This window comes from Eurytemora carolleeae, unplaced genomic scaffold, assembly GCF_000591075.1.
Source record: "Eurytemora carolleeae unplaced genomic scaffold, Eaff_2.0 scaffold456, whole genome shotgun sequence".
In the NCBI taxonomy this organism is placed as follows: Eukaryota; Metazoa; Arthropoda; class Copepoda; order Calanoida; family Temoridae; genus Eurytemora; species Eurytemora carolleeae.
The window spans coordinates 82,443-106,074 of record NW_019402108.1 but is presented as its reverse complement, the minus strand read 5'-3'; the positions used below and the strand labels follow the sequence as shown (position 1 = coordinate 106,074).

Here is a 23,632-nt window from a genome sequence, read left to right as displayed (position 1 = left end):
TTAAATTAATAAAATATTTCAAGGTTTGTGATAAATTTGGAGGACTAGCTGAAACAAACTGGAGAGGGTGGGAGTTTGAAAACACACGCCCCCCCCCTTCTCCATGTCTGTTTTTAAGTTTATAACCAAAAAAATGGACCAGAACATTCTAAATTGTTTTTGATTTTGATTATTTCCTTTTAGGTCTTAGCTTTTGTTTAGCTTTTAATTTCTTAATTTCTTTCCATTTGTTTCATAAAATGTGCAGTTACTATTTGCCTTCTCTTTAATAGATGTTTGTTATATTACTATCTATCTCTCTGAAGTGTGCACTGTACGCTGGTTTGTGTATACATTGAACCTGTCAGAAAACGGTAGTGAGTAGGGGCCGTGGACTAAATTAGGGATAGGCAGATTAGTTTTTCTGTAATATCCTTCTGAATACATTTAGTTAAATCAACGTAAAGGACAATTGCATCAAGTAACAATTTGTTTCTAACTGATTAGATAAAGATTCTTTTTATTTTCTAAACTAATTTTAAATCAATTTTCTAAAATCTTTCCTTTTATATATTGAACTTCAACAAACAATAAAACCATCTAATGATCCAACAAAAGGGTTTGATAAATTTTTCACTTTTTTTTAGCTGTTATAACAAATTGCTTGATAGCACATTTAACTATTTATTTTTTATTCAAATTTTCTTAATTTTCTAGATATTTGGTCATTTACAGAATATATGCCCAGCCCTACATGACGCAAATGTGTTCTGTGCAGTGTACTGTGTATTGTGTATACTATGACCCTAGGGGTATACTGCACTATTCTGTATTTAATGCTGGCTTGTCGGCCGTTTCAGTTCACTTCAGTTCTTTCTCACACATGGGTTTAGTCAGAACGGCATATTACATATTTTCAATATAAAAGTAGAGACAAACATTTATCTTCACCTTAATACAAAATGCTACTTGAGATAGTATTGTTGATTCTAACCCTACTTCTTCTCCTCTACAGATATGTCACCAAGGACTTTGATCATTGGGAGAAGAAAGGTGTTCCCCACATTAAAGGTGTTTTCCCCTGTGGCAGTCATACCGAGCTACTTACCCAAGCCAAGCACATCACTGTGCTTGTCAAAGAAGATTATGAAAAGTTTAAGGAGGAGGATTTCTATGGCATATACATGCTAGGAAAGCCTACATTGGTTGTGAAAAATGTTGATATGATTCGGAATGTTATGGTGAAGGACTTCAACCATTTTGTAGATAGAAACAGTGAAAGCATAAGTCAATGGGCTCAGGGTGGAGACATGGACCAGCTTTGGGCTAAAGGAATGGCTGAATTACGCGGGGAGCTTTGGAAAGATGTAAGATCATCCTTCTCACCTGTATTTACATCCGGAAAGATGAAAGGGATGCTCAAGTTTATTGCGGAGGTTGGACAATCACTAAAGAATGATTTTCATAAACTTTCAGAATCCGGACAGGATTTTGAATTAAAGGTAAAGATAAAATATGTTTACCCTCTTTAAGAGTGAACTAATTAAAATCTCTTTTTTTTTAGGAAGAATTTGGCAAGTTCAGTTTGGATTCTCTAGCATGTTGTGCTTTTGGACTGAACCCCAAGAGCTTTGAAGATAACTCTGGAGTTTTTGTTAAATATGCAGCCAGTGTTTTTCAGGTTTCAGTCTTGGATAACATTAAGCTAATGACAAGAATGATTCCAGGAAGCATTTGGCTTCAGCAAAAACTTAATATAAATTTCTTTAAACCAAAGGAAACCAAATATTTTAAAGATATAATCCTCAAGACAATTCAGCATAGAAGAGAAACTGGAGTCAGGGCTAATGATCTGATTGATTTAATGCTAGACTGTATGAAACCTGCTAGTAATATTGAAACGGCTGATATTGATGAGCCTGAAGATGTACATCTGAAACATCACAAGAAATCCATAGAATTGAATGAAGATATAATTGTTGCCAATAGTCTTCTTTTCCTTGTTGCTGGATATGATACTACAGGGATGACTCTGGCCATAATGGGATATTTCCTATCCAAATACCCCTCAGTTCAAACCAAACTCCAAGAGGAGATAGACCAAGCCTTTGAGGATAATAGCGGTTCGTTACCAGAATACCAAGTTATTCAGGAGCTTCCTTATCTTGAAATGTGCATATTGGAATCATTAAGACTGTATTCACCAGCAGGTGTTTTATTTAGAACATGTACCAAGGACTACACCTTCCCAGAAACCAATATTTCTGTCAAGAAAGATGATTTTATCCTTCTCCCTGTCATTGGTATTCACTCTGATGAACGCTATTATCCAAACCCAGAGGAATTTAATCCAGAAAACTTTAGCAAAGAAGCAAAAGCTTCTAGAAGTCCATACACCTTCCTAGGGTTTGGTCATGGACCCCGTGCGTGCATAGGGATGAGGTTTGCACTGTTGGAGGCTAAGGTGGCGATGATCGAGATCCTTCACAGTTTCTCCTTTGTGTACAGCGACAAAAATCCAGATGTTCTAAAATTAGACCCAGGAAGTGAAACCGGGTACATTCAAGGAGGACTTTTTGCCAAAATTCAAAAGAGATGCTAATCTAAGAAACGGAGACAAAAGGTTTAGAAGAAAGGTATTCATGATATTCATGACGGTTCAACCCTTCTTTAAGTATTAACTCGCTATTACTTTTAAAACTTTCCTTGCAAAAAAATACGCTTTTTTAAAAAATATTTCACAAATTAACTTTTTCAAAGAAGTTTTCAATTTCCTATCTTTACATGTAGAGACAATACGTTTTCAGTAAAAATGAAAAACATTTCCAGCAGTTAAAAATTTGGAATTAGTAGTTAAAGAAAGTTGAAAATATTGCACACCTAGAGGTGCATGTGAATTTATTTTAAAAACCCCTCTGATAACAATTTTTATTATTTAAATCAAACGCATAGTTAGGGGAGGGGTGGCTATGGGGACTAAGCCCCCTGGAAAGGAAAAAAATAAGCCACCCCTGGACAAATTCCTGATTACTCTCTTGATGATGTAAATGTACTTATTACTTACTTATCATCCACACGTAATGGTACATTTTAAACCTTTAAAACTTTCAAATGTACCAAAATATTAATAATTTTAAATGTAATGTTGTTATATAGGAGTTAAATAAACAAATTATAAAACCAAGATATATTTCTTATTGTTGTTCAGAATAATATGTACCAGGTACTGAAGTAAATTGGATTTTGAGAATCCTTAAACAGTCCCTTTAAGATTAGTGGATTCATGCCCAATAGTAATTGATTAATTAATTATCTAATTAATTAGAAAGAAACCTGAACAGATTACAAACAATCTAGGTTGAAATTAGTTCGAGAACTAATCTAGAACCTAGGGTTATAGCTGCACATCTTTTTTGTAAAAAAATTAAATTTTTCATAACTAACATTTTTTTCAGCAACAGTGTCGTTCAGAAAAATAATGATCGATTAGAGAAATGAAAAAAAGATTATTTTGTAAAGACACAATAAAACATATTTTGAACATATTGAACGCTCCTTTTTCTCAAGTTCCTTGAGACAATTTTAAATATTTCTTATTCCTTTGTTTTTAAAAAACTATAATTTTTCCAGTTCTCTAAACAAACTTCTGAAACACAATTTTTAAAAAACTTTACTAAATGAACAATATTTTTGAACAAACTTTTGAAAAAAAATATTTTTATGAAAATGTATGATAATTTTGAGAATGAAAAAATTTATTTTAACGATTGTACCCGGGATTTGCATGACGGTTTAACCTTTTAAGGTGACGTATAAAAATTCGGGTTTTTAGCAGAACATATAGGGTTACCTACAAAAAATTAAACTTCAGAGACGTTTGTACAGAACTTATACTGTCTTTGTCCTTAAATGAATGTTTCCCTGCAACCGTAATTAAACTTGTTGCTTTTTTTGCCTAATCAATAAACAAGCCAAAAAAGGCAGAACACTTAATTTAACCTCGGAATCGTCAAATATAAAGAGTTTGAGGTCGTCTTTAAAGTTTCATACTGTATGGGTAGCCCTGTGTTCTATATTCTGGAATTTCTGGAATTTATGAAGAATATCAACAATCAAAGTTCAAAACACGTAGAATGTATAATAATAAAGAATATATGCTAATTGATTAGAATTATAATTCAAATCTAATTAAAGAAATATTTAGCAACAAATCATTAGCGTTATTGATGACATTTTCTTCCGGATTTGATAAACAAAAGGTTATTAAGTTAATGTTTTGAAACAAAAATGTATTTTTTAATGTGTTTATACTTACTTTTGCAGTTAATACCCAGCAGTGGTATAGAAACCACCCTCAAACAGGTAGTGCAAATTTTCAAATTTTGTACTAATTGGGATTCAAAAACAAATCTTTAAAACATAAAATTACTTTACAAGAGTTTATTTCTCAGAAATACTATTTCAAGCTGTGTGCAGTGCTGTTCTCTAGGTAAGATTTTTAAATGGATATTTAAAAGATTTTTGTTATAATAATACGCAGGTAGCACCCTCACACATCTAATAGTCCAAACAGCAGGCTTCCAAACATCGGACCAGAGTCCTAATTTAATGAATTTAAGCCTCGTCTCAAATCCGCCAAAAACATGTTTTAGGCGCCAGCTTAAATCTTGAAACATTGAATACAATTTTAAGTGGAATCAACCCAACGAGGTTATGGTGTTTAGAGTGATGATGTACGCCGCTAATCCTTTACTAATTTTATAGGCCATAAACTGTACCGAGAGCGTAAAGAACAAGAATCCAGAGGTTTTTATAAAAAATAATAGTTTGCCTCTTTTAAATATAGTCTTTTCAAAATTGACTGCATTTTTATGAATCCAATGTTTTTTCTTATTAACGTACCAATCAGAACTAGAGATGGGTACCTTAGACTTTTTTCACTTTGTTGGTTCATCGTTTGTGAACGACCTATTTTTTGTTTAATAATACAAAAATAAATGATTTCGTTCATTCTCAAAATGATCCTTCATGTTCCATCTATTTTTTTTCGTTTTCTCACCGAACGATCGTTCAGTAAAATTGTTCACTCAGTAAAATTGTTTGTTGAGTAAAACCTTTGTACAATTCTGAGGTTTGTACTCGATCTCTGATGTCGTACGTTTTTAACTAGACGTATGTCCAGCTGGTTTAAAGTTAATACTGTTCAATGTTGGCACACAGTACTGTGTTTAGAATGATGAAATATTTGATATTGGCAGCCTGCTTGGCTATGGGAGTTTCTGCTAAAACATATCTGATTGAAACTGCAGAGGTAATTTTCTGGACAATTTACTTGAATTCATTGTGGTGCTTATTAAAAAAGATAATGCTTTTTTTTAGAGAGATGATGTCTTACCATTAGACTCGAACTATACTCCGGAACTAACTGTTGAGACCCCAGCATCTAAAACTAGTGTAAGCATGGGTTCTGACTATTCACCAATGGTTGTATGCAATAAAGGAAAATGTGTGACAGTGAAACCCTGACTTTAAACAATAAAATCCAAGATCCAACAAAATTAGATATATAAAAATAATCGTTAAAAATAAACAAATTTGTTGTTAAACATTCTATTCCAAAGTCACCAGAGATATAAATGTCAACATTATATATTTTTCGTTTCATTGAATAAAATAAAATCTAACCAAAATTCTTGCATAATAATTTTATGATTATCATTTCATCAAGAATAATTAAAAATTATATTAATAAATGAATGCTGCAAACTATTTCAAAGTTCAAAGACGATTGTAAAATGTCACTATAAAAAAATATGCTTCTTTCGTATTACATACGGTGGTAGGCTTTTATATCAATATAGTGAAGACAACTTTCAATTTCAATTTTGATTTCAATTTTAAAAAAAGGAAACACTGAGAAGCTGTTCATCAGAAAATCTTGTAGTTGTAAACTTGTTATTCAAAAAAGTTTGTCAACAATCAAAACTAAAATAAAAAAGTTGTCTTCATTATATTGATATAATCGCCTAGAAAATACAATGCACAAAATAAAGCTAAAACCAAGTGCTTATAGTTCTAAAAAGGACATGTCTTGGGCTACAAGTTTAATAGAGAATTAGTGCAGTAAAATCAAATGCTATTGCGACACTTTAAAGTCAATCCAGTCTTGAAAATTCGTGTAACTTTTCATAGCAGTCTAGATCTATATAACACGGGCAGCCGTAGTACATTTGAATTTCCGAGTCGGGTCAACCTTTCAGGTCCCAGTTTGTACTGCATCTGGCTCTACGGACAGGACCATAGATAAAGATAGATTGCGAATTAGACGATATTTTCATCTTAAAAGATATAAATGTACAGAGATGTTTTAAAGATAAACCTATTGTATAGATTAACTAGGTCGATTGTGAACATTGGCTGTTCTAATGTCATTGAGTAATGTGGTGTACATGAGTTCTGTATAGAGATAAATTTAAGTTAGTTTAGTCCTTCTCATGTCCTCCTTCAGTTCTCGTCAATATGATATATTGCTCAGTGAAATAGTTCCATTCCCGGAGTTATTTTACACTCTATTATGAAATCCATTAAAACATCAACCCACCCCGCTTATCATTGAAGTACACTTTGACCCCTAGAAGTATGAGTTCGCGGACTGTACAATTCTTGGTGATTTTGCGTACATAAGCTATCTATGTTTATTTATTTATCTATGGACAGGACTAGACGGTGGAAAAAGGTTGACACGGTCCGAGTTTATGCTTCAAATAGGTTGAATTTACTTTTACTAAAAGGGTAGAGGTGCGTGATAAGTTTATAACACATGAAATAAACCATAAAATCAACATTTTCATTATTTGCGGTATCACTATGAAATTTTCTTGAATTTCTTTAAAAGCATGAGGGTCAAATGTCTGCAGTAGCTGGTGGAACGATCGTTCTTTCCCGAGAACGAACGGAATGATCAAGAACGATCCCATCGTTCCGAAAAAAAACGAACGCTTAGAACGCGTTCTTAAAAATATTGGAACGATTAGTAAAAGAACGGAACGTATAGCACTCCCGCCCCTCCCCCCGCTCTCACAAAATTACACATTGCTCAGAATTATCTAAGCTTATTCTTTTAACCCTAAATTAAAATTATATAATTAAAAGTATCATTTACGGCCGTGAGAAACTTTTTATTAAAACTTGTAATTTTTTTACTTTTTAACCAACTCTTTTCTATTAAACTTTTGTCTTTGATGTAATTGTTCGTTACTAAGAACGGAACGGGAGATGGAAACGTTCTTGATTAAGAACAGAACAAGAGGGATGCAACCGTTCTTTAACTAAGAACGCCAAGAACGGAACGGAACGGGAAGACCGTTCTTCTACTCAGAACGGAACGGAACGGGACGGAACGGAACGATAAAAAAAAAGAGGAACGAGAACGGAACGATTTAGCTGAAGGCCCTCGTTCTAGAACGAAACGGAACGATTTCAAAAAAGTCGGAACCTGCCCAGCCCTAGGGTAAAGTCCAAAACTTTTTTGTTGTTTAATTTACAGATCAAATACGTGCATTTTTCGCATTTTCTTATTTGTCATTAACAAAAACAAAAACATTTTTCAACCTTTTTTACCATGTTTTGAAAATCCTCCCTAGCACTCAAACCATTAAAGTTAGCGTTAGACAAACAATTTTTTTTAAAACAACTTTGACATTTTGTTTGTTTGTTGTAACTAAACGATTGTTCAGTGAAAAAAAATACGAAATATAGATGGAAAATAACAATAAACTTTGAGAACAAATAAATTAATTTCTTTTTGAATGATTGAAAAAAATTAACAAAATGGGTCGTTCACAAACGATGAACAAATGAAATGAAAAAGCCGCACATGCCCAGCTCTACCCGTTATAGATTATGCATAGATTCAGACCCAGAATTATACATTTTTTGAGTCAGAAAAATGACGTTTTCGTCCGCATTTTATCAGATTAAGGATTCAAGGGTACAGTTGCAAATCAGATATTGCCTTCTTTGCATAGAGGGCCCCTTGAAATTATTATTTTACACATTTCAAACATGATGTATCATGCCAAATAAGATAATTTTTTATTTGTTTGTTTTAAGCTGGACATAAATGCATTTTTATATTTACTAATTATTTCTGTTTGATGTTTATATATGAATACCACATGTCAAAATTAAGAAATTTCATTTTTGTTTGAATTCTTACTTTTTCAATCATACCTCCGGGGACAAGGCAAAAATGGAGTTACTAAAAATGTCTCATAAAATTATGTTTCAATGGAATAATCAATTGGTTTACTGATATTTAAAACATTATTTTATGGTTCATATATGCTTTAAATTTTTAGCCAGATTTTTTTTCTTTATCGAGAAAGTTCAGACCTTAGATTTTTTTTGTCCCGAGGTTTGCACAATATTATCTAAAAAGAAGAGAACCTTAAAGGAACCGTTCACTTATTTGGGTAATTTCGGGGTAAACTAAACAGCATATTCGCTGTTGATTGGTAATCGTCTTACTTTTCAAAGACAACCTTGGCCGGAGAAAAAAGCCGATTTTTCGTTCAGAATTCGAGCGGAAAGGGTCGGTCTCTCTCTATAGACACTATTTACAGAAATAAAAAATAAAAAATTATTTTAGTTTTGATTGTTCAAATGTATTGAAAAACATCAATGAATCAAACAAACTGTATTATTACTTATCAGATTAAAGCACATCCATAATAAAATATACCATGAAGTTAACCTGAATGATAAAGTAAACAATATTTCATGATATATTTTACAAAGATTATTCCATTCGGTTCAAACTTTTTACCAGAATTTAAAAAACAAAACAAAAACCTACATAGAGACATTTCTGGGGGGGGGGGATTATTCAGGGTTTAAAGTGCCCCATGCTATAAAAAATATTTTCAATGCAAAACTAAATAGTATTTTACCTTGGGCTTTCTAAATAATAAACTTGATCCTACTTTTTATACCGATCACAATTAGAGATGGGCACCATTTGTCTTAAACAAACAAAATTCATAAGACTGAACCAAAATGTTCGTGCGCGTGAATAATGGTGTCGTTAAAGGGACAGTAAAGGAAAAATGAAAGGGGGTATAGACTGAAAGCTAATCACTTTAGCTCTCGATCGCGACCCATGAAAGTTTTATCTGATGTTCCTATCTCGAGAAATTGATTTACAACTGTGTCAAATTTATACGAAAATTAATATATATACAATTTTGTATAAAAGTAGTGGGTTTAAATAGATCAAATTCAGCAAATAAGCAACCAATCTGAAAACGATAATATCCCCGAGAAAGCTAATCATTACTTAGGTTTACTCCAATTCTAATTTTATATTTGTTATTTCTATTTTTAATAGATTTAATTCATAATATTATTTACACGTCCGAATTGCTTGACCAGAAAATCCACCAATGACAGTGCAGTAAAGTGGTCACGTGATACAGGCAGAGACACGTGATCAGTATACTGCTCTGCCATTGGTGATAGTTCTGGTCACGTGATTTAAGTTTAAGATTTTCTAAATTTTACATATATGAACTTTCGTATGATTTTAACACAGTTTTATATCAATTTCTCGAGATAGTAACATCAGATAAAACTTTCATGGGTCGCGATCAAGAGCTAAAGTGATTAGCTTTCAGCCTATACCCCCTTTCATTTTTCCTTTACTGTCCCTTTCAGAAAAAAACGAACGATGGAGGATTTAGAGAAATGAAAAAACGTTTTTTTTTTTTTACTGAAAGCACAATTTTACTGAACAATCATTCATTCACTAACGAAATAGATGGAAAATTTTAAGAACAAAGGATATAAATTCTTTTGAAGGATTAATAAAGATAAAATAAAACGAACGTGACAATCTCTCCTAATTTGTAATAAGTAGAGATAAAGTTAATAAGCATAAACAAATATCTAACTGGCCCCGGGGGGATTCTACGCTAGGCTTGAATTTGTATTGCCCTTCGTGCCTCTCTTTTATTTCAACTTTTGATCTGTGAGCATCTTCTCTTTGAATATAATAGAAACACAAATAAAGATCACAGAATTAAAATATAAACTTTCCTTACAGCCTAAAGGCCATGTGAGGTCCCTTAGTTCTCAGTCCAATCAGTTCTGCAGTTTTGCCGTTTATTGGATACAAACAGACAAACAAACAAAAACCCAGACGGACAAGCAAAGTATATACATACATATATGATTTATTATTTTTAACTTCTTATCAGGATATGTCGATTTGTATAAGCTTTGAAACTAGAAAGAATATATATATACTATGTTCACTAATTCTTATTTACAGCGTTTTGTTTTACTCAGTTCCGCTAATACTTGGTCAAATAAAAAGATAATATCAAAAATTTTTTTAAAACTTTTGATTTTGTTAAATTTTCCTACCTTTTCCTCCAACCTTTCTTCATCCTGCAGATTTTTAAACTGCAAATTCATGGATTTTTTAAATAAAAGTTGCGCATTTTTATTATTGGCACCCTAAAATATTCAGAAGATAAAATATAGAATAAATCATTTTAAACTTTTTATAATTTATAATGCAATATTTCGTCTATTTTTAATCTTTTTTTTTGTAATATTAAAACAAAAATTTTAAATCAATATATTTCAAAAGCCATAAACACTCAGTTCCAGTAAATGGATGCGTTACCAAATATAATTTTTTTGTTACTATGTTTTTCTCATTCTTATTTTGTTGTAGTTTTTTTTTCTCCAAAAATAAAGCATCAATATCTAATACTGGATCAGTCAATGCTTTTAATCAGACATGCCACTCTCATGGTGGACTAAGCCAGTGGGGTCGGTCAAATAGGCCTAGGATTAGGCCGGGTACTGTAAAAAGTCTGAATGCGCCATGGGAGTTGTCATAGTTAGCTCTCCTTCGGGACTATGCCAAGAAAATTGACCCCTCTCGTATGTTAGTCTGGTTAAGGCGAAGTACTGTACCATAGGATCGGGGCAGTACACGCTGTTATCTGGCTGCAGGCCGGTACAAACTGGGCAGGTCCTGTTCGAATTCAAATTTACTACGGCCCAGAGTGCTCTATCAATGTCACTGGAAATTAATTGTACATTCCCTTTAAATCAATAAACCTAGTTATAGAAATATTAGCAGATTTGCATATTGAAAATATAGTTATAGAGTTATCAATTTGCATTTGCTTTCAATTTTATAAACAAAAAATAACATCAAAGGATTTGTGCTCACGAATGCTTAACAATAAACACTAAATGTTTTTGAAAAAAAGTTATAATTTTTCATGGAATTATTATTATTTCTGCAGTGTATACTTAACAGTTTAACATAAACTTTCTTTATCAGGTAGTAAAAATTTGCTGCATATGTACAATATACATTTTACAATTTACATGAACTAAGAACTTGCTACAAACCTTTATTATACTTATATCTGTGTAACCCAATGTCAAAGACCTTCGGGTTTTCATCACCAAGTACATACAAAAAAATCATATTTCTCTACTTTAATAAAAAATATTCTTAGTACACGACTAATTCACTTACAAGTTACATATGACATCACGATTATACATAATAAATTGCATAAACAAACATATGACAGATTTTGGTTTTAGAATGATCAAATATTTGATGTTGGCAGCCTGCTTGGCTATGGGAGTTTCTTCTAAAATATATCTGATTGAAACTGCAGAGGTATAACACGGGCAGCAGTAGTAAATTTGAATTTCCGAGCCGGGTCAATCTTTCCGGTCCCAGTTTGTAATGTATCGCCCGGACATTGGGTAAATAAGGCAGACACTCAATAGGACTAGCCGGTGAAACAAGGTTGACGCGGTCAGACTTTAGGTTGAATTTACTTTTACTAAAGGGTCAGAGGTACGTGATAAAGTATGGTATAAAAAAAATGAGAATTTTTTAGAACTATTGTACTGCAATAACGTTGTGTTCATGATTATCTGTATTTTAAAGGAGTGAGCAATATTCTGATTATTTACTTTTGAAACCAGGGAAACATAAAAAACAGATGCCGAATTTAAACACTTTGAGCCACGTCTCAAATGTTAAACGCGGCTCAAACATGGCTGGTTCCACTTGAAATTGTATTCATTGTTTCAAATTTGAGCCGGCGCTCAGTCAATTTATTAGAAAAATTAACGGAAATAACTGTCAATTAAAAAGTAACAAACAAAAAAACCCTAAGATAACTTTTTATTTTTATTTTTTACGATCATAATTCACGTTCCAATAAATTGTGATAATAAGGCTGTACAATGTTACATAAATGAACCGAAAATTCAAAAATTTCCATTTTGTTGGCAAAAAAACTGGGATATTCTCCGAGAAACAGTGGAAAATGAATTTCTTTTATTTTTGTACAAACTAAGAAATTCACAATGAAACCATTTTTTGAAATTTAACAGTAGACAGAGAGTTGTGGTCATTCAATTTGTAAATTGACATATCATTTTACTTAATATTTTTCTTTATATTTAACCCTATCGTTGCTGGGGTACTTGAAAACCAGGATATGCTGGGTGGGGGGGTCAATTTGACCCCCCCCCCTCTAAATCCCATGCTTGATGTCCAAATATGACAAATGATACATCATTGGATCGCTCTTGTGCTCTACTTTCAGAATCTGCAAAAAAATTGCAAATTTGCAAAAATTGAATTTTTTATCGCAAAATCCAGTTATATAGTAAAAATTTTATCAAAATCTGACAAGTGGAAGTGGGTCAAAACAAAGATTTAGGTTGTTACAGGAAAAAGCAGTCATTCAGGCAGTGTGCCTGAGGACTCAGGCAGTTAGTATTAAAGTCCGGTTTTAGGCCTATAGGGAGGGCTTTGGGTATGTAGGAAAAGTCAGAAAATTTCAACAGCCTCAGACCAACACTTTTTGAGTTATGTAAAACCAACTACAGGGGGGGGGGGTCAAATTGACCCCCCCCCCCCAAAAGGAATGGGGTTAACAGTCAAAAATATGTTTGTGTACAATTCTTAAATATTTGTTCAAAATATCAGAATATAAAATAAAAACTTTTAGTGTGTACTCCAAGCTTAGATACTTGTCATCGCAAACTATTCAGAATTATCAATCAGTATATTTGTATATATGTGTGTACACAATTACCATAAAAACAATTGTATTAACCCTAAACAGACGGGCGTTTGGTGCCCCACCTGTAGTTTTTTTTTGTCCTAGCACTCTCACTTTTTGACACTATCACTGAGAAATTTTTTATAGTAATTTAAAGGATTTTTTGTTATTTTTTTATTTATAGGGCAGGGTACAGGGCGAAAAAAAGTCTGGTCTTTGAAAAAAAAAATCCAAATAGCCCATAACTTTTTTTTGACTAAAGCTACAGTTATTTAAAAACTATATTTTTAAAAAGCCCTTGAAAAATGCATGTAAAAACATGTGTCACACTTTGATACTTGTTTAAAACCAAAAAAATATTTTTTTTCCCTCACTTTTTTGACCCTTTTGAACCATTTTTTTTCAACCCTCCCTGGCACCCAAACTATTAAAGTTTTTGTATTAACTGGATTTGACAAGTTGGGCTATTAACATGCATTTCAACCCTAGACCTAGATTCTCTAAGGCCTTTTCTAGGGGGGGGGAGCGCCAAACGCCCCCCAGGCTATACATAGATTCAGAGTTCCCAGCCTTTATAGGGTTAATCTATCAAAGTGTAAAAATACGCTATAAAAAAAACGTTTACTGAGTTAAGTCAAAACTGGACTTTTTGACAGTCTGGCTCTCTACCAAACAGCTGCAGAGGGGGGAGAAAGGGGTTTTGATCTTCAATAAAAACTGGGGTTTTACATGTTTTTATAACTTAAAAAGACATAATTTTCAAAGTCATAGTTGAAATGGTCATTGCCGACTAAGGTCAATTTGAATTCGAAGCGGACTTACCCGGTCTGATCGTAAAGTGCAGCAAGTACTGACCTGACCCAACCGGTTCAGTTTAAACTTTGTTGGCCCGGCAGGCTTTGTACAGTACCCAGCTAATAATAAGTCTAACTGTGCAACCCCACTAGCTTAGTTTAGTGTGACTTATTATTTAGATATATAATTATTTATTCTTTTTAGAGAAAAGATGTCTTACCATCCGTCTTACCAGTAGAATCTACTCCAGAAATAAATTCAGCTGTTTACCCCCTTGAGCAAACTGCCTCAGTCCCGGCCCCAGCATCTCCTACCATCCCACTGCAGTCCCAAGTCCCCACCGCACCTTTGGAGGCCACAGCACCCGTCGTCAACCCATATGAGACATTAGCAGCAGCCAGTGCCCCCATTGAGGCCCCAAAAAGTAACAGATTAATGAAATAACAAATCTATATATTTAATTTGTAATAAATTTTATTACCAAAACCGTATCCAAGGGGGTCCAATTTTTTGTGCTAAATGCACTCTAAATTTGCGAAATAACAATTTAGCATCTAAAGTTGGCCTGGCTGCCAAATTAGCGATAATATATAGCTTATTTTTTTGAAAAAATGGCATGTTGTAAACTTTTTGCTGTAAAAAGTGATTTTTCGTTGACAAATTCCCTCCAATTTTAACCTTTCAGACTTCCACCGTCCTGCCTTCAACCTTTTAAGGTTTCCACCTTTTCCATTTTGAACATTTCAGCTCTCCACCTTTCTTACTATAGTATACCCTTTAGCCTTTCTTACAGCAATCTCAAATGTGCAAATGTGCTTTGAATACGAGTACAATACTAATTACGAGAACAAAATCAATAAAAGCGGATCTTTAAAGAATACACTAAAAGGGGAAGAATATATTAAATTTAAGTATTTTTTATAATATTTTATGATAAGCAAGACGGATAGTTAAACTGAGTAGACAAAAATTAACTTAGTCTTTTCGTGTACCATAGTTTAAGTTTAAAGAAGTAAGTCAGTCGTCGTTATTCAAATACTTCAAGCTATTGAATTAAAGGGACTGTAAGCGTTATTTAATGTGATATTCTCCTTGCAAAATGGCAATTTGAAATTCACAATGTTACCCTTAAAACCTTTATCTAATCAATAATGTGAAAGATGTTGTCGTTTTTCAACTTACAAAGAGTTAAATTATGAACATTCCTAAATGCTTTCATGCAGTAAAAATGTGCAAGTTACTTTTGCAGAGAAACTGCAAATAAAGATAATTCGTTTTAAAAGTATTGCAAGCCAAGAGAACACTCTTTCCCGGAAAAATTAAGTAGTATTTCTCCAATTAGTCCTTTTTGACTTAAGCTCAAGAATCAAGCATGTGGCCTTCTGAAAATTAGCCCAGGGCGATACAAAGGTTCCCAAGTAACAATTTTGTGGAAAATCCGCGGAATTTCCCCGGAATCTTTCCCAGGAATCCTCGGAAATTCCCAGGAATCTTTCACGGGAAAATCCTGTGAAAATGTCGACAGGTATTCCGGGGAATTTCCCGTAACCCATTCCGAAGAATTTGATTCAATAATTTCTCGGGAATTCATTTTGGGATTTTCTCCGGAATTGGTTACAAGAAGTTCCCCAGAATTGGACTCGAAAATTTCTTTCGTTTTTTGGGGAACTCATTCTCGTGAAATTCCTGAATCAAATTCTTCGGAATTTGTTACGGGAAAATCCCCGGAAAACCTGGCGACATTTTCACCGGATTTTCTCCGGAAATTGTTACGAGAAAATCTGGTGAAAAAATTTCCTGGAATTTGTTACAAGAATTATGTTTAGTAGACGATGCAAAGCAAATATCAAACCATCTTTTAAAAATTAGTTTAAAATGTGCAATGTAAAACGTATATGTGAATTGGTGAAGCAAAACCAAAAGTTGATATCAAACTTTCAGACTTGGTTATATCTCAGTGAAAGCTATGAATATTGATACCTGAGCAGAGAAAGATTAAAGGGTACCGTTGTGAGTCCGGCATTGCCTTCTTTGTATGGATGCTAATCCAACATTTTTACAGCTGCTCCGTTCTAATTTCTCTTTGATTGCAAATTTCTTATAAAATATCGGAACCAACTTTTGTACAGTGAGACCACCCCTGTATGCCGAGTCCATTAGCGCCTGATCAAATCAGTGTTCGGTCATGTGTTTGTGGTCTATTCTGAACCAATAGAAATAGTATGGCGGTAACATCTATCTCTTTAATTTATTTAGCTCATTATCCAATGAGAGATAAATCCTTATATCAGGGCTACAACAGTAAATGGAAATATTTACTTCTACTGAAACTATAGTGATAACCCATACAGCTGTGAAATAGAAAGTGAACATTATAACAATATTCTGGACACAGCTCACCAATAGTTCGAAAGCAAATTAAGTAAAATTGATCTGATCAAATTGCTTTGTTTTCATGTTTATTTAACTACTTAAAATCATAACCACCACTGAGAGCCTGGCGTCAGTCCATTTTTATAATAACCACCACTCAGAGCCTAGGCGCGCCAGTCCGTTATTATAATCTGATGAGTAGGAGACACTCAATCTGTTTAAGGGATTTCGAGGCTCTGATGGATCCTTGGAAGAATGCAGGTTAGGTTCCGATGCAGGAGCCACGAAGGGGGAAATGGCTGATGCTGAGGCCCCCATGTTTCTCTAAAAAAATATTGTTTTTCAACAAACCAAGTTTCAAGAAAAGTGTTAAAAACCTATAAACCTTTTTTTGCTAAGTTTTGAAAATAAGTTTTATTCCTTAAAAACTTTTTTTAAATTGCAAGTTTACAAGTAAACAAAAAGGATGTGTTAACCCTATTCCTGCTGGGGGGGGGTCAATTTGACCCCCCTGTAGTTTTTTTTACATAACTCAAAAAGTATTGGTCTGAGGCTGTTGAAATTTTCTGACTTTTCCTACATACCCAAAGCCCTCCCTTTAGGCCTAAAACCGGGCTTTAATACTAACTGCCTGAGTCCTCAGGCACACTGCCTGAATGACTGCTTTTTCCTTTAACAAACTAAATCTTTGTTTTGACCCAATTCCTTGTCAGATTTTGATAAAATTTTGCTTTTTGGAAAGCCTTTGACATAAGGAAACGAATTTCACAAGTTTCACGAAAAAAAATTGCAATTTTTTTGCAAACAACCTGTCAAAAGAAAATTTGCACATTTTTAGTTTTTCTTGATTAAAAATCAGGTTATTTAAAATTTTGCATATTTGAAATGGCATGGTCAATTAAGGGCTTGTCAAAAATGTATAATTTTTCATTTTTTGGACAAATTTTTTTTTGCAAGCATTTTTACTATATTACTGGATTTTGCGAAAAAAAAAAACAATTTTTGCAAATTTGCTAATTTTTTTGCAGATTCTAAAAGTAGAGCACAAGAGCTTTCCAATGATGTATCAGTTGTCATATTTGGACATCAAACATGGGATTTAGAGGGAGGGGGGGTCAAATTGACCCCCCCCCCAGCATATCCTGGTTTTCAAGTACAACAGCAGAGATAAGGTTAATTGACAGCTGCTCTATGTTTCTATGTTTATGTATAATACATGCTGTTTGAATTACTTAGTAGAAATCAAATTGAAGTCGAAAGTCGTCTTCATATCGTATTGATATATATTACGATTACAGTAAAAAAAAACCCAGATTTAATTGTCCAAACCTAGTACCAAGAAATAAAATGTTTTTGGTCATAATTTACAAAAAGAAAAGGGATTTTCAAGGGAATTTCTAGGAAATTTCAAAAGAATTTCAAGGGAATTTCAAGGGTATTTCTAGAGAATTTCTAGGAAACTTCTAAGGAATTTAAAGGAAATTTTAAAGGGGAATTTTTGGGAATCTATAAGAAATTTTAAAGGGAATTTCAAGACAATTTCAAGGAAATTTTAAAGGTTTTTCTACAGAATTTCTAGGAAATTTCTAGAGAATTTTCTAGAAAATTTTTAGGGAATATGAAGGAAATTTTAAAGGGAATTTCAAGACAATTTCAAGGAAATTTTAAAGGTTTTTCTACAGAATTTCTAGGAAATTTCTAGAGAATTTTCTAGAAAATTTTTAGGGAATATGAAGGAAATTTTAAAGGGAATTTCTAGGGAATTTGAAGGAAATTTTGTTTACTTGGATTACTCTTTGGAGACGAGTCTTCAGATTATGATCAGGCATAAAAAATAAAAAAATTACAAATTTGTAAATTGTTTGTCATTTACTTTTAAATTGATAATTTTTTTACATTTATTTTAATAAAAGAACTTTGGGGTTCTTTCCCTTAACAAGGACTACTTCTATTTTCAAAAGTTTTACCAGTAAAAAGAATTTTTCCAAAAATATAAATAACATAAGTCAAAGCAAGGTTGTATAATAAGAAGGGTTACTCTCAATGCTCATCTCCAATGTACGGAAAATGTCGTCTCCTGAGACAGATAGAGAGATAAACAGGGGCGTATATAAGGATTCTGTAGGGGGGGGTAAATATCTTTAATTTGGCGCGCGAAGCGCGCCGAATTTTTTTTTACCCCCCCCCTAGAAAAATATCATGATGTATATCAAATTATTGGTTTTAATTGGGGTTGATTTGCATTTTCCACTCATTTTAACCACTTTTTGAACAATTTTCAGTAAAATTAGTATATATTTAGGGTTAGGTTAGGTTAAGACACTTTCTGGGCTGAGTGCTGCGGCTAGGACATGCTACGGGGCAGGAGCCAAGCGCTGCGGCTAGGACTGGCTAGGGGGCTGGGCCGAGCGCCGCGGCCCTAGGAAAGGCTAGGGGGTCGGGCGCTCCTTCAACATGGTCAATTGATTATATCCATGTCTTACATATGATAAGATATCCATGTACAAAAGGATCGGGCAGGGGGGGGCTGTGGGGGGTTCAAAAATCGTATTTTAGGAAATTAGCTCATAATATATATTTTTTATTATAACCAGTTGTGTGTGTCGAGTGAACTTTAGTTTTACTGAAGTAACCGAAGTAAAAGTTTAGGCATTTTTTTTTTTAAGGGAAGGGGTCAAGGCAACTGGAACTGTTTCTTGTAGAGGCAGCAAATGGAGTAACCCCTGCTATTCAGGGCCTGAATCTATGTTCTGGGGTAATTATCCCTAGAATTCTAGGGGGGAGTATTTACCCCCAGGATTCTAGGGGGGGGTAAATAACCCCAATAACCCCCCTTATTTACGCCACTGGAGATAAAAACCTAAAACGACGTCACTCATTTTAAAGGAGCGAGTAATGTAATATTAGGTTTTTACTATCAAATTTAGGAGACAACATTTTCCTTACATCAGAGCACATCAAGAGTGACCTACCTTATTTTACAATGTTGCCTTGAAGGGACTGTAGGCGTAATTTCAAGTGACCCTCAATAAAAAGATGACAATGCCCAATTCATAACAGCATCCTTAAAAGCTTTGTCGGATCAATTTTGAATTATCTATTAATCTTCTAATCTGTAATTTTGAAAACTTATTATTTTAAAATGTAGTTTCTGGACAAAAGTGACTTGCACATTTTAGAAGTCAAGACTTTTAAACATAAAAAATGACAATATCTTCCACATTGTTAATCAGATATTGGTATCAAGTGTATTGTTGAAAATCGGACATGGTCTTTGCACGAAACACTCCTGATGCCGAGTCCCTTAGCGCCTGATCCAATCAGGGTTCAGCCATGAGTTTGGTGTCTATTCTAAACCAATAGAAATTGCATGGCGGTAACATCTATCTTTGTATCCAGCGCATTATCCGAATAGAGATAAATCTTTATATCGTCGCTATCAGTAAATGGTAATGAAATTACTTCTACTGAAACTATAGTGGAAGAGTCCCTTGATAAATCTTTATATCGTCGCTATCAGTAAATGGAAATGAAATTACTTCTACTGAAACTATAGTGGAAGAGTCCCCTGAAATTACCCTTAAAAATTTCCATGCAGACATACCTCTGCTGTCTGAATAAGATACATTTTAGTTGAAACCTCCATTGTTAAACAGATCACCAGCATCAAACATTTCATCATTCTAAACAAAATAGTGTAGAGTACTAAAAGAGCATTGAAGGTAGATTTGTTCGAAAAAATCGTTTTTTCAGGAAAATTACTCTCGTTTTTAAAATTTGTTTTGAAATTTTTTTTTTTTTAAGAAAAACGTTCCTGCTGTAAAAAAAATTAGTTTTTACAAAAGTTCTTGTAAAAATTTGTTCATTCACCGATTGTTTCTTTATGTCCATCTGAACGAATAATTTAGAAATCGTTCATGTATAAAATGCAAACGATAATTAGTAACTTTAGAACTTTTGTTTTTTGTTCTGTAGTTTTTAACTTCTCTGAAAGATCCATTTGATTTGAGCATCATTTCTCATTTTTTAAGACTCTTAATTGAAAATTTTGTCTGCTTGAAATAACGATGTCAATCTCTATTTGGAGGTAGATATTAAAATACTACGGTGGTAAGCGTTTATATCACTACAATGAAGACAACTTTTTTATTTTAGTTTTGACTGTTAACAAGCTTTTTTCGAATTACAAGTTTACAAGTAATAATGGAGAGGCTTTTTTTCTAATTGACTTCTATATTTTTGTGTATACAACTGTTAAACAGCTTAATTTTAATTCAAATTACATTCCAAATACGTTGTCATTGTATTGATATAATCGCGTACCACTGTTAGAGCCTAACGTTATGAGCTTTTTCCCTTAGACTATAAGAACTGCTAAATAAATTTGAAGAGCTCAGCTATAAAGGTAAAACTCGTACCAGACCGGCTGCTACATTTCTACACTATGTTTTAACCCTATCCCTGCTGGGGTACTTGAAAACCAGGATATGCTGGGGGGGGGGGGTCAATTTGACCCCCCCTCTAAATCCCATGTTTTATGTCCAAATATGACAAATGATACATCATTAGAAAGCTCTTGTGCTCTACTTTTAGAATCTGCAAAAAAATTTGCAAATTTGTCATGTTTTAATGAATTTTAGAAGTGAATTATTCAGAGAGACACATGATTTCTCTTTTGAACATATATCCAAGTATAAAGATAATGTAAACTCCTTAACATGATACATAGGTTCTACCAAATTTCTATAACTTTATTATCCCTGTTCATGGAACCAGTAGGAATAGGGTTAAGACTAAGTAAATATAATTCTAAGTAACCCTCCATGCAAAGATAACAATGCTTGATTTACAACGGTACTCCAGAAAACTTAATCTGATCAAAAATGTGGAAGAAAACATTGTTTTTCTGACTCATTAAGTGTAAAATTCCGATAATTTCGCCGTATACTCTTTTAAAAAGAAATGCGCAGAGAAACCGCAAACGAAAATAAGTGAAAATAAATCTAGTATTGTCATCTTTGCATGGAGGGCCATTCAATTTACACTTAAACTGTAAACACACTCCAGTTGTTAACATTTAACAATGTTTATCACAAATTTATATTTCACCATGTTGTTTATTGTTTACAGCTTCTAATTTTGATTTAATTGATTTTCTTTGCGCAAAAGTAAAATTTATAAACATTAAATCGAACAAGAGGCTATTAGAAAGTCAAGTGTTCTTGAAAAAAGTTTACAAATATCATAAAGCCCTTAATCTATTTACTTTGCCTTAACAAATCTTCTTTTCTATTGTAAAAATCAATACAAGAATTAATAATATCAAACGCATACTTTTTTTTTACTCTTTGCCAAGTAAATGATTTGGATTAACTTCCTCAGAAAATGTTTTTTTTCAGTTTTAAAATTTGTCTAATTAAGATTCCTGAAAAATAAAAGGCTTTATTCTCCTAATTAAAAGGTTGAGAATTAAAACAAAGACGACCTTAGTTATTCCGGTTCTTTGCGATTATACCTAGAGATGGGCATGTTCAATTTTTTTAGTTTCGTTCTTTTTTTAATCGTTCAAAAAAATATTTTGTTTGTTCTTAAAATTATTTATCATTTGTTTTTTCTTACTGAACGATTGTTCAGCAAAATCATTTGTTCAATAAAATCGTTCTTTAAGAAAAAAAATAAAGTTCTAAAAAAATTATTTTGATTAAATCCTTTTTTTACTGATTTTTTGGAAAATTCGTTCGTTTAGTGAAAACTTTAGTTTTTTCATGTTTGTTTTTCAGTTTTTTGTTCGTTTTTAAAAACAATAATTTTTTCATTACTAGGAACTATATATTTTGTTTGTCCCTTGTTAAATTTTCTTAACGACACCCTTCTTCACGAAAAATTTCTTTTGTTCTATAAATTTCGTTTGTTGCCCATCTCTAAAGATAGCTGGTTTTAACTGGTTGAAAATAAAAGAATCTTGACAATTATAAAAAATACCTTGAAATACTTTCCTGCAAAACAGCTTCGTATAAACTGCATACTCTAGTCTATGTTTAATTGTTAATTAAAAAAAGTTTTAATTTATTAGAAAACATTTATGTTTTTTGTTTTCAATTTTAGTTTTTATTTCTGCAATTAGAATTACATGGAGATTTAGTGATATCTGATGTGTTCTATTTATATGGGAAGTAAGGGGGGGGGGGCTGCAGTGGGATATTTTAAGGAGTCAGGGGGTGACTGGTTTTTGACACAATCTCCCTTTAAAATGAATTTACTTTAAAAGTATATTTATTGCTTCTAGATATAATTACATGATCAATAACGTGTGAATAAAAGGAGGAGAAGTTGAGTAGGTCTTCTCTGGTTCCAAGATCCGACACTACTGATTTGCGGATTTCATAATCCTCGTTCAGGGATTATTTCCTCTACAATATCTTTTTTTTTCATGATGAGAATGGACACTAATTAAATGTTTTATTAAATATTTTCATTCATAAACATTGTATCCTGTAAATCTGTTATATTGTGTACATTTTAGAGGTTACATTAAACATAGGTGTCACAAGGTTGCCAAAACATATACTTTATAGCTTTATACTTTATATACAGGGTGTCCCAATAAACATGGGAATTCAGTGACGAATTCGATATCGTCTTTTTAACTAATTCTTTTATTTAGTATAGTGATACCTAATGAGAAAGCTGTAATCTGTAAGAGTTTCGTCTGATATGTTCACATTTTGTTTGTTTATGTTTTGACTGCATACGTTGTACTTAGTAAAACAAGAAAATTGCAGTATACAAACAGAGTAAACTTGTCCGTATTCACTGTTCATCATGCGGAGACATTATATAGACACATCTTTACAGTCTTTTACCCTTTTCATAAAATAAACTCTAGCAGACATAATAATATTATGGCTTTTAAAATTAGGTAACACAATGCTAATTCATAACAAAGACGATATCGAATTCGTCACTGAATTCCCATGTTTTTTGGGACACCCTGTATATAAACAAACAAAATGTGAACATAGAAGACGAAACTCCTACAGATTACAGCTTTCTCAGTAGGTATCACTATACTAAATCAAAGAATTATTTATAAAGACGATATCGAATTCGTCACTGAATTCCCATGTTTATTGGGACAGGATGTAGATAAAGCAGGTAGAAATCTGAATAACACCATCTTGTATAGCTTCAGGCTGTATTATTTGTATATTGGAGTGCAAATGTCTGAAGGGAGTGTTCGCGAAAAATGAAAGGGGGTATAGGCTTAATGCGATAAAAAAGCGCTTTTGATCGCCAATAATCTTACTTCTATCTGTTGCGTCTATAAAGAGAAAATTGTTAAAGACGTCTCATACCGAATAACATGG

The 23,632-nt window shown here is 32.9% G+C and overlaps 1 protein-coding gene and 2 long non-coding RNA genes across 6 annotated transcripts; 2 read left to right on the top strand and 1 right to left on the bottom strand.

Annotated features, from left to right (window-relative positions):
* Positions 1 to 811: 811 nt before the first annotated feature.
* LOC111717869 (cytochrome P450 6B1) lies at positions 812 to 5,683 on the top strand. 2 transcript variants are annotated; one of them, XM_023493325.1, is made up of 6 exons: positions 830 to 1,481; positions 1,544 to 1,660; positions 4,303 to 4,341; positions 4,431 to 4,468; positions 5,212 to 5,290; positions 5,359 to 5,683. In XM_023493325.1, the coding sequence occupies exons 1-6, from the start codon at positions 942 to 944 to the stop codon at positions 5,503 to 5,505; spliced, it is 960 nt and encodes a 319-aa protein (XP_023349093.1). In that variant the 5' UTR covers positions 830 to 941; the 3' UTR covers positions 5,506 to 5,683. The 2 variants fall into 2 exon arrangements, with proteins under 2 accessions (XP_023349092.1, XP_023349093.1); XM_023493324.1 differs by lacking the exons at positions 4,303 to 4,341; positions 4,431 to 4,468; positions 5,212 to 5,290; positions 5,359 to 5,683 and having other exon boundaries at positions 812 to 1,481; positions 1,544 to 3,142.
* Positions 5,684 to 11,244: 5,561 nt separating this feature from the next.
* Positions 11,245 to 14,383, top strand: LOC111717861 (uncharacterized). The gene is made up of 3 exons (XR_002768934.1): positions 11,245 to 11,341; positions 11,614 to 11,692; positions 14,097 to 14,383. It is a non-coding gene; the product is annotated as an uncharacterized LOC111717861 (long non-coding RNA).
* Positions 14,384 to 16,329: 1,946 nt separating this feature from the next.
* LOC111717862 (uncharacterized) lies at positions 16,330 to 22,579 on the bottom strand. 3 transcript variants are annotated; one of them, XR_002768935.1, is made up of 4 exons: positions 22,562 to 22,579; positions 22,248 to 22,297; positions 19,870 to 19,948; positions 16,330 to 16,589 (listed from the first exon to the last, which is right to left on the bottom strand). It is a non-coding gene; the product is annotated as an uncharacterized LOC111717862 (long non-coding RNA). The 3 variants fall into 3 exon arrangements; XR_002768937.1 differs by lacking the exons at positions 22,248 to 22,297; positions 22,562 to 22,579 and adding an exon at positions 21,600 to 21,688; XR_002768936.1 differs by lacking the exons at positions 22,248 to 22,297; positions 22,562 to 22,579 and adding an exon at positions 20,589 to 20,613.
* Between the last annotated feature and the right edge of the window lie 1,053 nt (positions 22,580 to 23,632).